This window comes from Nanorana parkeri, unplaced genomic scaffold (genome assembly GCF_000935625.1).
Source record: "Nanorana parkeri isolate BGI_ZX_2015 unplaced genomic scaffold, ASM93562v1 scaffold1199, whole genome shotgun sequence".
NCBI classification, from domain to species: domain Eukaryota; kingdom Metazoa; phylum Chordata; class Amphibia; order Anura; family Dicroglossidae; genus Nanorana; species Nanorana parkeri.
In genome coordinates this window covers 65,341-81,883 of record NW_017307467.1, presented here as the reverse complement: position 1 = coordinate 81,883, position 16,543 = coordinate 65,341, and the positions used below count along the sequence as shown (strand labels likewise).

The window sequence follows — 16,543 nt, the reverse complement described above, 5'->3', positions numbered from 1 at the left end:
GGGCAAATACAGGGCTTAAAAAAAATATCCCTGCCAAAAAAAAAAAAAAAATCATACTTGCGGAGCACAGGATAGCCAGACAATGAATACACACTTGGTTCTATTAGCACCTGCTGAAACTCTGAACTTCCCATTGTCCCAACCTTAAGGGCCTGTTCACACCAAGTACGGATCATGTCAAGAACAGTTTGTTCCCAGACCAAATAAGCATCCCAATGTGTCCCTATGGTATTTCTGGGCTCTGTTCACACCAGCGCACACCAGACAAAAAAGAAATAAAATACTGCTTGTCTCATTTTCTCTGGTCTGGAATGCACTGGAACGCATGGAAATGTGTGGAGCTGAACAAGCCAAATCTAGACCATGTCATCTGTGGCTAGTTTTAGCCCCGGAGCAACTACCCATCAGCAGTCATCCAGCTCCTCTTCCTAAATTTCAACATTGAACAGAGTGGGTGAAATACACATTCATACATATAAGTTACAATACATACTTGTCTGCTGCAGATGAAGCAGCGGGGCCAGATGTGGCAGAAACAGCTGCACTGCTAAAGACATTTTGACTGCTAGCACCTGGAAGAAAATTAACTGGGTAAGTGGCTATTACTAGCAAATACACCAAGCGGCATTGTGGTAAACACGGGTCAAGAACAGAGTACTGCTCTACTGGAACATTTTTTAAGACTTTACAATAACTGCATTTTATTACATTGAAAACTTGCTCATTTTTGCTCATTGTCTCTCTAAACAACCTTTAGATTACAGAGTTGAGTGTGGCCTTGAAGAGGAACTGCAGGTCAGGTTATTAATCAAATACATTAGTAACAACACCAAGTCAACTAAACGAATCTACATAAAACCGAATAGTGTTTTCGTGTTAAATCAGTTGAATAATATGAAAACTCCGGTGACCCACGGCAGCAACAACTCCTTTCTTTCAGGAACGGACTGTAGATTATCTCTAAAACTGAAATCAGGGTCAAACACAAGATCAGCTACAAACTGGTCAAATGATCAGCACTATGCCATTAGATTACACCATCTGCTGCATGAAAACTATTCTTTAGGGCTCATGTAGACAGGCTTTTCCCTGCATGCTAAATGTTTGAAACGTGTGCAAAATGCAGGGCAGCAGATACATTCTGAGGCTGTGTTGCAGCACACAAGCCCTGATGGAGGATTTGTGAGACCCCAAAACACATTGGCTATATCTTCAGACCTGATTTCAATACAGAAACTTTTAGTGGGCTTGATATGAACCTGAAATCAGACTTTTAAGGTACCCCTGGAGTCAGATATGAACAATATTTAAAAACATAATAGCTTTATTTTAAGTCATAAAACAGGTTTTGGGTCATAAAACAATGACACTTTTAGTCCTACATAGTTGGGGCTGTTCTGCATTGCTGTATAATCATCATACAGCAATGCAGACTACCACCGGCTATGCGGGACTAAAAGTCCCACCAATACTTTATAATAAAAGTCAGCTATGCAGAATACCACCAGCACCCCCCCCCCCCCCCCCCCACTATAATGCATTGCTGGGACTTGTAGTCCTGCATAGTTGGGACTATTCTGCATTGCTGCATAATCATCATACAGCAATGCAGAATACCACCAGCTATGCAGGACTACAAGTCCCAGCAATGCATTATAATAAAAGTCAGCACTACAGAATATCACCAGCACCCCTTCCCCCCTTCCCACTCCAGACTTACCTTTCCTTTCCTGCAGGGACATCTTCCTAGCCTCTGTGGCCAGCCAGGGGGCGGGGCTGAGAGGAGAGGGTCCTAACAATGCAGAATGTGCTGCCCAGCGGTGCCTGCAGCACATTCTGCAGGACTGGAGACAGTCTCTCCATCCCCGCCGCACAGCCACCCGTACATGCTGCAGGTGGCTGTGCGGCAGGGAAGGTGCAGCACGATCTCGGGGGAGCCCTCTTCTTCCTTGCTGGGCCCCCCCAAATGGTGGAACGCCGGGGCCCGGTTGCAATTGCGACCGCTGCGACCCTGGTAGTTCTGCCAGTGACGTCTGCCTTGAAACGTACATGAACTTTAATGGCATCCCAGTCTTAATCTGTAGGGTTCAATATTGAGTTGGCCCACCCTTTGCCGCTATAACAGCTTCAACTCTTCTGGGAAGGCGCCTACAAGGTTGAGGAGTGTGTCTATGGGAATGTTTGACCATTCTTCCAGAAGCGCATTTGTGAGGTCAGGTACTGATGTTGGACGGGAAGGCCTGGCTCGCAGTCTCCGCTCTAATTCATCCCAAAGGTGTTCTATCGGGTTGAGGTGCAGGCCAGTCAACTTCCTCCACCCCAAACTCGCTCAACCATGTCTTTATGGACTTTGCTTTGTGCACTGGTGCGCAGTCATGTTGGAACAGGAAAGGGGCCATCCCCAAACTGTTCCCACAAATTTGGGAGCATGAAATTGTCCAAAATGTCTTGGTATGCTGATGCCTTAAGAGTTCCCTTCACTGGAACTAAGGGGCCAAGCCAAACCTTGAAAAACAACCCCACACCATAATCCCCCTTCACCAAATTTTACACTTGGCACAATGCAGTCAGGCAAGTACTGTTCTCCTGGCAAACGCCAAACCCAGACACATCCATCGGATTGCCAGACAGAGAAGCGTGATTCGTCCCTCCAGAGAACACGTCTCCACTTCTCTAGGGTCCAATGGCGGCGTGCTTTACACCACTGCATCCGACGCTTTGCATTGCACTTGGTGATGTAAGGCTTGGATGCAGCTGCTCGTTCCTATTCCAAACCCATTCCATAAAGCTCTCTACACACTGTTGTTATGCCAATCTGAAGGCCACATGAAGTTTGGAGGTCTGTAGCTATTGACTCTGCAGACAGTTGGTGACTTCTGCGCACTTTGCGCTTCAGCCTGTGCTGTCATTTTACGTGGCCTACCACTTCGTGGCTGAGTTGCTGTTGTTCCCAGTTGCTTCCACTTTGTTATAATACCCCTAACAATTGACCGTGGAATATTTAGTAGACAGGAAATGTCACGGATGGACTTATTGCACAGGTGACAACCTATCACGGTACCACGCTTGAATTCACTGAGCTCCTGAGAGCGACCGATTCTTTCACAAAAGTTTATAGAGGCAGTCTGCATGCCTAGGTGCTTGATTTTATACACCTGAATCCAATTATTTGGAGGGGTGTCCCAATACTTTTGCCAATATAGTGCATCTTGGATATGCAATCTTGATGTGGCCAGGGGTCCCGCCCTGTTCTGGTTCCTCCCGGTTCGCGCCAAGTGTCTGCTCTAGACTGGGTTGAAGCCATATTCTCACAAGTGGTCTTTTACGGTTACTTAGCCTACTCCTGTGGAAACTATATACTGTGAAACGTGTCGTGTGTATACAAGACAATATACTTAATCCTATGGATTTAAATCACATGTACCTAGAATGGAATGAAGCCCTCAACAAGGCTGAAATGAATAAGGGCTATAGAAAGGTTATATGCTTCTATGGATTGTAAAAAATGCGCGCTTTTGGATATATATTTGCATGCACGTCTTTTTAATCTTGGAGTGTCATTGTTTTAGAACTTAAAATAAATCTATGATGTTTTTATATATTGTACATATCTGACTCCGGTGTAACTTAAAAGGCCGATTTAAATGTCTTTTTTTTGTCCTTGATTAGAATTTGGGATGTGGTACCCATACATCTACACACCGTGGTTCAATAACATATTAGTGTATAAGAACGCTATACTTAAACAATTTCTCACCCATCAGTGGGTCCAGAGCTTCACCAATATGCTCTCTGAAACGTGCCATGTTTAAATGCAAAAGGCAATGTTTGGAAAATGAAGCCTTTAATCTGCTGTGGCATTATAAGGACAGCCAGCAGCACACAGAAAGCCTGCTACAGGCATACACTTTAGATATAATGTACAGCAAATGTTATGTGCCTGGAGGGCTTAGAATTCCAACAGGGAACTTGAATATATACATGTAGGACTGAAATGCAAACTACAGAAGCTTTTTAAAGTAAACCTGGAGTAAAAATACTTACCTGAAATAACCGATTAATAAAAGTAGCTGTAGGTGCCAGTTCATTTATTTCTACTTCAGGTTTACATTAAAATGCTTCTCATAACAGCCATAAATCTTGCGGCTTCTGCCTTCTTACCTCATAGCATGACTAATGTTTATGGTCAACAAGAAAAGTGAACCTGCTACACAACCAGATGTTAGGCTGTGCATAAAAAGAAAAGAAAAAACCCTATAGAAGAGTGGGATCTCCTTATAATGGTTGCAGCACATGAGCAGACCTGGGAATGCAACTGCAGAGATCTCACCAATGAAAACTCTGAGAGGCATAAGAAACTATTGGTTGATTTACCTGTGCATCATCTCAGTTCTACATTGTTTGTTTCAAACTATGCATGGTGTCAGTTGGTGTGGTTGCCCACAAGGAACGTACAGTACAGGTCACAGGGCCTCCGATCATGCCAGAAAATGCTACAAACATATGCTAGCTGTGCTTTAAAAAGAACTGGTTATAAATATGTTGACTTACTTATGAAACATTTACACCCTTAATTATCTTTGCTTCGTTCGAGTCCAACTCTGCAGCTTGCGTTAGAGGGTGGGAAGTCACAAAAAGTCTTGCTGCCACATTCAGAAGCTGGTCAACAATGCATCAGACAATGCAGTGTTCAGGCACCAATGATAAGACTTTGGGTTATTTCCAAACTCCTGACTCAAGCTGAAGAGTCAGACTTAAGCTGGCCAAACCCCATATACGCATTTTGTCCGGTTCTTAGTGAAACGCTGATCGAATAAGCCGTTTTGGAAATCTTCGAACGAACAGAGCCGACCGTCAATGAGCTGCCAGTTCTGTTTGGGTATTCTGACAGCGGGAGATTCCTCGATCAATGCTCGTAAGCGCTGATGGAGGAATCTGTTCCATTTGCTTCGTTCAGCCTGTGTGTTGAACAAAGAAAATATCACAGTGTATGGGCACCTTTACTCAAAGTAAAAGCCAAATAAAGTGGTAACGATGTATATTTCATAAGTAAGCAGATCAAAATTTAAGACCAAATAAGTCCAAGAGTAGCTGGTTCTTTTTACAATCTGTGATTAATGTGTAGAGGAAACGCATCACTGCGCATTATCCTCTCCCTCACCTTACCTTGCGGGTTGCTGAAGATATTGTCTAGGTCAGCAAGAGCTGCGTATTTATCCGCTGAAGGCTGGCTAGGTTTACTGACTGAAGTAGTTTTGCTGGCTCCGGTGGAATTAAAGGCTCCAAAGTCAGCACTGGAGGATTTGGGAAAGTTATCAAACTGGGCAAAGTTTGCATTTGCATTGGTACCTACAAAACAAATATCCAATTAAAAATGCAAAGAAATCAAATACACTGCCAGATGATTCCATTATGTGTTTAGTCATGAAAGGTGTATAGTAATGAATTCAGGCAGTCCTAAACATCATGTGTTGCATCCTCTAACTTAAATGCTTATAAAAGGTAAGCATTTATGGTTTTACTCTAAGGGCAGAAAAAAAGATGGGGCTAATTGAGCAATCCTTACTGGCATATGCTGAGAGTCCCCTGACTTCAGCGTGAATGCATGTTAAGCAAAACCGCTCTGTAAAACCCCGGTGCTCAGCAAACTTTGTTTTTGCAATATCTGGTACACACTGCAATCTCACTAAATTAAATTGATCCCCAAACAGGAACCAACACCATGAGGGCAGCCAAGAGCCAGATGAAGCAGTGGGCGAAGTAAAGTAATCCCTTACCTGGACTTCTGAATACGGTGTCTTTGTGAAAGACTTAATAGTGACAGGTCTGGCAGTTAAATAATTCACAGCAAACACCACTCGCATTCCAAAACCTGCTTGCACTAATGTTGCATCCCAGGTGCAGGCAAACAAGCACGCCGTCACCCACAGCAACCCAGTCCAGAAATAGTCGCAATCCATGTAATTCAGCGAACATAAAAATCTTACTAATGGTTTACTCATAGAAATAAATGTGCATAAGTAATGAGTAAGCTGGAATGGTGACACGTGTTGGAGGTTGAGCACACATGGGGAGGAACAAACCGTATGTATTTGCTCTATAAATATTTTATCTTCAGTGAAGACCCTTGGCGTGTGACCATTTCTGGATTAGGTCTGGAGATTAATTAATGCGAAATTTAACAATACACAGTGTGGCCATGCAGACTAGATCAGCAAAAAAAAAAACGAAATCTATGCCCCGAAGAGTAGGGCCTTCCACACTAGGGTGCAGACCAACATCACTAATAAAATCCTAAAAAGCCGTTAGCCCCATACTGCATTTACTAGCTTGTGCACGATATATCCACGTTCTGACCAGGCAAGGTTAAATCACAGCTTTGGCCAGAGTGGACAGGCTTGAAGCCCAACATATGGGCTCAAACCTGATACATTGCCTCTTGACAGTGATCAACTTTGCCCCTTTCACACGGGCTGATGACAGCAATACGGAGTGGATGTCACCGCTGTGACATGCATGTCCATACAGTTATTTCCTCCACTTTGCGATGGAGAGAAAACTGCAATTACCGGAGCCGATGTGCGTCTATGGAGAATCAATACCCGGTCCGAGGACTGGATCTCTGCTCCGCCTGTTTTTCAGGACCTGGATGGAGGCGGGGGTAACCGGGAATAAACGGACGCCTGCCTAAGGCCCCTTTCACACGCCTGCTGCGGCTGGGTCCTGAACTGGACTGGATCGTGCCAGATCATTATAGACTGGCATGGAGTCCGTTAATTGCAGTTTTTTCCTGGAAGGACAAGGATGTCACAGTGGTGAAATCCGCTCCGTACTGCTGTGATTAGGAGAGGATCCATGCATGGTCAGCACGTGTGAAATGGGCCTAACAAGGCTCTGTTAACTAAAGGTGGGAGGGGGGTCGGGGAGTATCTCTCCACTGGCCACAGTGGAGAAACAAATAGAGAAAAATTGCTACAATATTTGCGTACAAGGTTGTAAAGAAAAGAAACATTTTAAAAACCTACTCACTGGAAACTTCTACGTTGAAAAATACTGTGTCATGAGTGGGTTAAATAACACAAAGGTTGTTCTGATCTTCTGGATAAAGATACTACCATAATTCTTAATCATCATCATCTCAATTGATTAATCTATGCGCACTGGGAATCAGTTAGGTGCACTTAATGTTGCAAGTAGAAAAGAAGAAGAAAAAAAATAATCAGGTTTTGGTGCTTTTGTTTGCCGAGGAAGACCTGTGACTGAAACCACAAACACGAGTAGTCTAATCTACACACTACAGGAGTAAACTAAGCACAGCAAGAACCAAACCAAACATAGCTAGGGGGCCCCCACGGGGACAAGAAGACTTACGGTAAGCGGCCTGCAGAGAGAAAGCAGACGTAACGTCGCCAAAACTGCAGCTGGATGAAAGCGTTCTGAACGCTGATTGGCCATGAACAAGGAGAGGGAGAAGGTAGAAAAGAAAAAAAAAAAAGAAAGAGTTGCAGAGAAAACTAAAATCAAATCGCCATGTTTAAAATGAATTAAAAGGCAAAACAGACAGAACGGAAAACAAGACCATGCTGTGACAGGTGGAATGATGCAGGACACCAACATGCTATGCATCTGCTACAAAGCTAGGATTATGGAGAATGCTGCAGAGTACCTACATCAGAGATCCTAAGCTGAAGTTACTTAGATATTCAGTTATGAGTGATGGAAGCACCCACCATCACTTTGTATATGTCAGGGGCTCCAATGCAAAAATCTGCACTTGAGTCACCAAGTCGGCCCATTTGCTGCTGTCATTATAAGGGTTCTTGAACACAGATCTTGCAACTGGAGTTCCCTTTATAGGTTTCAGACTATAAACTACTCCTTGTGAAGAAATATACCAGTTTTTCGGTCAAATTACATTAAACGTAAACAGTTTTATTTGTTAGAGGTACTTGTATAGCGCCGAAAATGTATGCAGTGCTGGTGTGAATAAATACACCAGTAAAGTCTTACCTCTCCTGGAGAAAGTGCTTAACGGGGCCCTCTCCAGTGCAGTGATTGACAATCATAGGGGTTTGCTGGGTAATCTCCGATGGTAAGGAACAAAAGTTCAGCAGAGACCACATGATCTAATGCCTAGGCCTCTAGTTATATTACTAGCACAGGAGGGAGTCTGAAGCAACAGTTTCTTCAGGAAAGGAAAGCATTTTAGCCCTTCTATTGCTTCGCCCTTCCACGTTTTTGGAAACCCAGAAAGACAGCGAATATAGCTTTAACCTAACCATTGAGAAGTCAGTTTTAAACTTTCCCTATAATATATCGTTTCTTTTAAACCCAATGTATTCCAATTACATGCCGTCTTAATAGAATACCCGAACAGCACCTGGAATACACTGGAGGGTCTGTGATCACTAGACCACCAAAGTGCTCCTTGACCCAGGGCTCCAGAGACATGAAGCATCTGGGAAGCACCTGGGGAAGCAACAGTAACAGTATTTATCATGTCTACACACACATAGTACAGCTAGATAAAAGCATACAGAGATGAACAAAGCTTCAAATGTGGATCATTAGAACACATGGCAGGCTCAGCCTCTTCCCACACTAGGGTTTCAAACCTTAAGTTATAGTTAAATGGCCCCAAAATCTATCTTTAACCTATTAACATAAGGTAGAATCAAATGTTGTTCTTTATTTTGTACTCACTCTGAAGAGTCACTTAAGATCCCATGTCTATGCGTTTTAAAATAATAAAATGCCCTAAAACAACATTTCTTGAATGATGCTAAACTATTTGTAAAAAGGTTGCATGCAATGTGATATTTCACATGTCTCAGGCATGGAGAGCCCTCTACTGGTAGTCTTTCTAATGAACCTCCAAGGACAGAACATGGAGGGCTGACCGTTTTTTTTAAGTGGTAAATTCTGGGGCTGTCATCCCGACCCTTTATTTACTACTAGGCGAGTCACTGACACAGAACAAACGTTGAAGATATCTGGTGTCTGGTCTTGTTCCAGCTCAGGGACACACCAAGCAGTAAAGAAAGAACATCTAAAAACTCTTCAGTGCTATTCACTAACAAATATTTCACTGAACTCTACAATCTGGTCCATTCTACATTTACAATTTTCTAATACACCTTTACTTTTAGTCTGTTACTGAAGAAGATAAATACCCATAACATGAAGAGGTTTGGGAATTCTGTCTGGTGCATTAAACAGAAGCAAAAACACTGTAATTGCATGAAAACCTGGTATTTGACACTGATAATGTAAATGGACTGAAGAGCAAGATAATATTCGATACTTGGATGGAGCGGTCAAATGCCTTTCCACATCAAGCTACACAGAAATCTGTCTCAGATAAAACGCCTGTGTGACTAGGCTTTGATGGAAGCAGTTATTCTGTGACTCAGTGGTGCACACTAGCTCTTGGTTAATGGAGCTATATCCGTTTATTCAGTCAATGTGCAGCAACCAGTACATGCAATGGGCGGGAAACTTCTCAAAACTGGAGCAGGCAGAATCTGGTGCAGCTGCCCATAGTAACCAATCAGCTTCTCTCTTCAGTTTGTTCATTTAAGCTTTGAAGAAGAAAAAAAAGAGAAGCTGATAGGTTACTAAGGGCAATTGTTCCAGATTCTGTCTGCTGCAGTTTTAATAAATTCCTCGTTTGTGTCAAAGAAAGCTCCATGTATGCGAGCCTAATCATATAGGTGTCTTGCTTCAAGACAGGGTCCCTATCAATGGTCAATTTGATAGGGACCCTTCAATCATGCCGGAACGCCAACAGTTTTATCGTCTTTAATGCTTAAATATAACTAAGGGTTGCATCCTTTGTCACTCCAGCTGCAAGATCTCTGTGCCTGAGATCCCAGTTACACACATCACTTTTCAAAGGCATTTTACCCCAAGTAAGATCTTTCTTTCACATAATATTATTGGGAAAACAGTAACTGAGACTTTTCTTGCTGCAAGAGCGAGACTCTGAAAGAGGTGAAGCAGCGCCAAATACCACGGTGTGGAGATTTTGTGGCTGGAAGTCCTGAGTAGAATAAGAACACGATGCAGCCCATGAGTATTCACCCATAACACAGAAGAGCTGTAAAGGAAGTTGATCTTTAAGGGGTCTGCATACTACAAGGTAAATACATAGGCAACTGAGCCTTTCCTAAATACAGCAACCAGCGTTTAGAATTCCCTCAGGTTCTTTTCGGCATGTAACAAACACTTGACATTGCACATTTCATACCTGTAAATAAGATCTAGAATAAACAACAAGTGAAGAAAGGAACATGAAGAGCTGTGGGGTTGTTTTACTGCAATGTGCACTGGACAGAGCTTTTGTTGCAGATGGAACAGCACAGCACAAAGGTGGTATGTCACAATACTGAATGGAACACAGGTACAACATATTGTAGTACAAAGATACAAATACTCAGTGTGTGTGTGTGTGTGTACTTAGAGAATGATAAAATGTCACCGTGACTTTTGGCTCTTTATTTAGGAACTTGCATTTCCAGCTTTTGCCTGCAGCATTGATGTATGATGAATACTGAACAGGTAGTCGTGCTTAGAGAAACCCTGGATTTGACTTTCAGAGCTACATCCTTTAACTCGAGGAGACCATCAACCTAATTGCGATCCTTACAAGCATGCTTGCCATGGTACACTAAAAAGTGTTTTCCTGGCTGACAATCCAGGAGAGTGTACAATATTTTGTGTCTCAAATTGCACTGATCACATTAACATTCTTAGAGGTGCTCTTGCTTTTTCCTATATACAGCACAACCCCTCTGCAGGGTAATCCGCCTGCTGGCATCCTTGGAGGACCAGTGTTGACATATTATTCACCAATCTGAGAGTTTCCTTTGCTTCCCCTTTTTCGTTTGTGTATTATTTGGCAGTTCTCCAGCAATCTTCCAGCAATCCTGGAGAACTCTAGCTACCCTCTCTAGCTACCCTCTCTAGCTACCCTCTCTAGCTACCCTCTCTATTCACACACTTTTTTTTTAAAGGGGAAAATCAAACTGCACATCACTGAACTGCTGCCTTTCATGCATAAGCTAAAAGGTACTCTTTCCTGTGTATTGTCTTCAAACTATGACACAGGAAACGATTTTAAGAAGCTTATAGTTAGGGCCCTTCCTCTTGAGCCACTAAAGTTCAACCATTCAGCGCTGCATGTATCCAACATTTGTCAGATTGTATCAGTTCATGTCACCAGCTGTGTTTTCTTTGTGGGCACTAAACTGTATTTCTCCTAAAACAGAGAAAGACGACACGCATCAACTACTGATAGAGCCGAGCAGGGAAACAGAATGTGCAAAACAGGAATCCAAGAGCAAGAACCACTTCTGGCCACTTAAAAGGCCTATGTTTTTCCGACTTTAAACCCTTTAATAAACAGCACAAATAAACATGTAACATATGTATTCATAATAACAAAATACAGCAACAAAAACATGACAAACAGGACAAGCACAGAGTGTGATGGAGATGACAGCACCTTGCTTATTAGCTATAGTGCAATGCTTCTCCTATGCAAACTGCAGTAGAGAGGAAAAACTACCTGTACTTAAGGGCTGGGAGGGTGTGTGACTTGCTGGGGCAAACGCTCCAAAACTACTCGTGCCACTAGATTGTCCGAATGCATCAAAGTTTGCAAAGTCTGCATGGGCAGAATTGGGAGCTGTACAATGTGGAGAGCAGAAGGAAGAAAGCAAAAAATAAATAAAATGTGTTAATGAAGATGAGCAATATGGTAACAAAAAAACGGATAAATGGTTATAAAACAAACAAATAAAAAATAAAGTTACTCCGCTAAACATACACAGAAAAGAAGGATGTGACATGGCCCCGCAGGTGCTGTCCACAAGGCAATGACTGGCAATCATGCCAGAATTTTCACATTAAAAGGTTACACTCACCTTGGACTGTGTAAAAGGATACAGATCCCATCCTCTGGACAAGATCATGGTTTGCATGATCCCCAATAGTGACAGAACCATATAGCCAATGATTGATGCTATGCGCAGCAGAATTTTTATTTCAAGCCAAGAACCTTCTCTTATGCGCACTAAATGTCATGTTATGAGTCTGAAATGAGCAGTATTGGTATTGTCGCTAGCAACTAATATGATTGTCTTAGTGTAGTATGAGAGAATGCAATTGAAATTAAATTCCTGTGGGCAACGGTTACTAATTCAGACGAGGTCTAAACATTATAACTTCAGACTCTACAACCCTTACTAAGGAAAGGAAAAACACTTACTGATTATGGGGGTTCTGTAGACTTCAACCAATATACACAAGTGGTAGAATTAAAAAAGTGCAGTTGATGACATCTTAACCACCTGCGGACCAGCCACTGCATATATATGGCTTGTTCCGCAGACCCATTGCTCTGGGAAGGATGTACCTGTGCCCATGTGTCAATAGGCAGCAGAGAGCAGTTGACTCATGCACAGAGCATGCTCTGTGACTTGTGATTGGTTATCACAGCGATCACATGGAAATGTTTACATTACCAAGCCCTCCCCTCTTCCAAAAGAAACAGGGGAGAGTAAGGCCTGGTTCACACCTGGGCGTCTTACAGCGCGTTCCTACGCTCTAAAACGCTCAACATGTGAAAACCAATGATTGCCTATGGGCATGGTTCCCACCTGGGCATTTTACAGCGCGTAGGAACGCGCTGCAAAAACACCCTACACCCAAAGAAGTACAGGAGCTTCTTTGGGGCGTATTTGCCGCGCGTATCCATTGGGATACAGCCAGGTAGCCCTCGGAAAGGCGCGTTGGTCGCGCGTTTCTTTACCGCAAATCGTGGTAAAAACGCGCGGCACGAAGCAGGCGATAAACGCTATTATTCGATACGCCTAGGTGTGAACCCAGCCTAAAGGAATAAAGCGGGCTGCAGCAGCAACAATTAATACATTTTTAAAGAAGAACTAGGAGGTGAGTGATATTCACTCAACCTCATAGTCCGAGCCGACCTATGACAATTAAAACTGTCACAGGTCGGCTCTATAGATCGGGAAGTGAGCGAACGCATACCGTCACTCGCTCACTTTCCAATCATCTCTCTGCAGTGAGCGGTGACTGTCAGTCATGGCTCCCTGCAGGGATTCCCCCCTACCCTCCCCGATTCTCCAGCGCTGAGTACCCCATAGTTCTCTTAACTCTTAAATCTCCGTTCCCCGATCTGCTCTGCGTCAGGAAGCGCTGTGCTCAGCACTTCCTGTTCACGGCTGTCACAAAGCCGGCTGAAGTGCTGGTTACACAGGTGATCAAGCACAATCCTGTGCTCAATTCCCTGTATTGCAGGGCAGGGGACATTTTAAGGGTCTAATAGACCCCTGATGTCACTATAAAGTGAATATGTCACCTCCAAACGCTATCACATAGGGGTCCTGTTAGCCACTGTGTGATAGTAATAAAGACAAAAGAAAAAATATAAAAAATAAAACCAACCCTGCTCTCCCTGCCATGGAATGAAAACACCTGCAAAGGGGAAGCACGTGTATGTAAATGACAGTTGCGTCACACGTTACGTATCTCCTGAAACGCCAGCGTGAGCAATAATTCTAGGGCCATAATCCGCTGGCTATTCTAAACTAATGAGCGGTAAAGGCTTTTAAGCCTGACATTTTTGAGTACTATCGTTTTTCGCCGATGCAAAGGTGCAGGCAATTTTAACGTTTGACATGTCTGGTATCCATTTATTCGGTGTAACCCTTTCTTTCATATTTTCCAAAAAAAAGGCATTAAATTGTGTTTGTGTGCACTAAAATTCATTACGTTTTTTTCCCTAAAAATAGATTTGATAAGCATTTGCGCAAATATAGTGTGACATAAAAAAATGCAGCTACCATTTTATTTATTCTACAGGGCCTCAGCTTTCAGAAAATATATCCTTATAAATATATCCACTTTTGGGTCACGACCCATCAGTTGAGAACCAAGGAACTAAAAGGCACCAAATCATATAAAAAGTAAATGTTTTTATAGTCCCAGCAAGCAGCTAAATACACAGTTGAAATGCATAAATGGCTTCTGCATAGTTTAGCATATGACTTCCTGGACCCACTTTATCGTCTGAGATGGCAATCCAGACAGAAAACTCAATAATGATCTCTAGCACACCATAAATGCATTAAATTATGAGTGATTTTTTGCTGAAACCAGTCTAATTACCATTTATGTATCATTTTCTCAGGATAATAATTTATCCTACGCTGCAACTACGATAGCAAAAATCAACTGAATTCTATTTTTAACCTAAAGCAGCACTTTTCTGAGGCGATCGGCTGTAGTCATGGTTTGGCTAGAGAATTTTCAGACTGGATCCTTCAACAAAAGTCGACTGACAAAATTGATTTTTGTCGAACGTGGTGGGGTCCTGACGGGGCTATACACTGGTCGAGTCTGACCAGTGTATTCCCAGGTGCAAGTCAAGCAGTGAACACCCGCTGTAAGTGAATGGTATGACGCAACATGGTGAGAGAAAGCACCAAAACATTACAGACAAGATGTGAGGGCGAGTCACGGAAGTTCACATTTAATTTACATTCAAGAAAACAGGTCAAGAAGTCACGTGACATTACGTGAAACCATTGTCTTATTTTCCATAGCAGCTGGCCAACATCCAGACCAGGATCTGACACCACTGCTCCAAGTATCCTGAATTATGCAGCAGCTTCTTACATTATTAAACCTCTTCTTTACCCAAAAGAAAGACAAGACATTATGCCTTAAGGCCTTATTCACACCATATCCGGACCAGAACATTTTTTTTGTTCGCACCTGAAATGCATCCCAAAGTATTCCTATGGTATTCACACCAGTGCAGTCCATTCTGGTGTGGGGAAAGAAAATGCCGCATGCACTATTTTTTCTGGTCTGGAACGCACCAAATCGCATGTAATGCATGCAAACACACTGGACTGCACCTGAAAGCCCATTTTAAGCGAAAATGCACTGGAACGCATCAAAAACGCACTACACCACATTTGCAGATCTGATCCAGACATTGTGTGAACAAGCCCTCAAACTACAAAAAGTAGTGTGCAAATACACGGCCTACAGTGGTCTGTCTGCTCTTCTTCCTACTTTATTTCTGATATAAAGAAAGGCCATAGCAGGATTGGTAACATATGTATTTCAACTTTGTAGTTTAGTAATTTGACTGAAGTTTAACAGCAGTACAAATTCAGTTCTTAGAAGCAAAACCACCAAAATAGCCCCAGATAGGACATTGAGGAAGGGTAAATTCAACTAGGCTAAACCTCAACCTTTTCGCTGCCAGAACAATGTTTTCATTTTTCACACACAGATGCAGTTTTAGCCTTTAAAATGCCTAAAACCTCCAGAAGATATTTTTTGGAAAGCTGCAGGCCTGTAGAATTAAATGGCAGAAGTTGCAGATTTTTATGTCATACAATATTTGCTCAACTACTTCTCAAACAAATATTTTCAGCAAAAAAAAAATACACTACAATTAAATGTAGTGCTAAAAACACGAAGTAAAATATGAAAGATTAGATTGCTTCAAGTAAAGCAATATGAAACATGTCAAGTTTAAAAACCGTGTGCGCCTGCAAAACAGCAGCTTTAAAAACGTTTACAACGTATCAGTATAAAATTAACCATATACTGTAAAATGGCTCTAAAATTATTTCTCTCACTTTGGCATGTACAGTGATACTCAGTAGGTGTTATGCAATTGCAGTTTATGTAAACACATGTATTGTAGGTGCACTTATTTTTATGTATATATGTTGGAGCTGGGGGCTCTCATTTTCTTTTTTTTTTTTTTATTCATTTTATTTAACTTAACTATTTTTTATTATAACCTAATATTTTTAACTATTTCACTTCACTTTTACAAACCCCCCCATGTAATAGTATTGCGTAGTGATGGGTTCTCTTTGTGGAGACCACAGGAGTCTATTAAACCCCCAATTTCTCCCCCCTGCACTGTCCCTGAGCTTATTGAGGACAGAACGTCCCCAATCAACACCTTTCACAGCAGTAACTGGCTGTCATACAACAGCTGGTAACCCAAAGTTCTCAGAGCAGAGGATATTTGTGCACAGAGGAGAGATCCAATGCCCAATATCTCCACCCTGCTGGCCATCCTGAAAGAGTTTTTGTGGTCCTGGGCTCCCACTAGAAGCAGGAGAGCCCAGAAACCAAGGAGGAGGATGACCCACATTTCTGCAGCTTGTAGATGTGATTAAAGCCAGGTGGCCGCTATTAAGCTCACAACTGTTCTTGCAGCGATGAGCTTGTTTTAGCCATTTTAATGCCATGACATGAGGGACAAGTCATTGGCAGTGAAAGGGTTAATGCTGATATTGACAGGCATAGCTAAAATATAACAAGTTGAAGTCAGTGAGGCTCATTCACATGTACTGAACTAGAAAAAAATACAATGTTTAAGATCAGATTAATATGAAATATTACACATGAACATTACGCATTCTTCCATTCAGCAGGTGGAGATTTGTTTCTTTTTAAGTTTTCTGGTATCTCCAATTGCTCC

General features: G+C 42.4%; 1 protein-coding gene across 1 annotated transcript in view; it reads right to left on the bottom strand.

The window, feature by feature from the left end:
- AGFG1 (ArfGAP with FG repeats 1) overlaps positions 1–16,543 on the bottom strand; it is an 81,897-nt gene that overhangs the window by 14,354 nt on the left and 51,000 nt on the right. The window contains exons 6-10 of the mRNA XM_018568503.1: positions 11,570–11,689; positions 7,379–7,443; positions 6,570–6,585; positions 5,167–5,349; positions 494–572 (exon numbers count right to left, since the gene is read on the bottom strand). Of these exons, the coding sequence (XP_018424005.1) occupies positions 494–572; positions 5,167–5,349; positions 6,570–6,585; positions 7,379–7,443; positions 11,570–11,689 (463 nt within the window). The remainder of the gene's footprint in view (positions 1–493; positions 573–5,166; positions 5,350–6,569; positions 6,586–7,378; positions 7,444–11,569; positions 11,690–16,543) is intronic.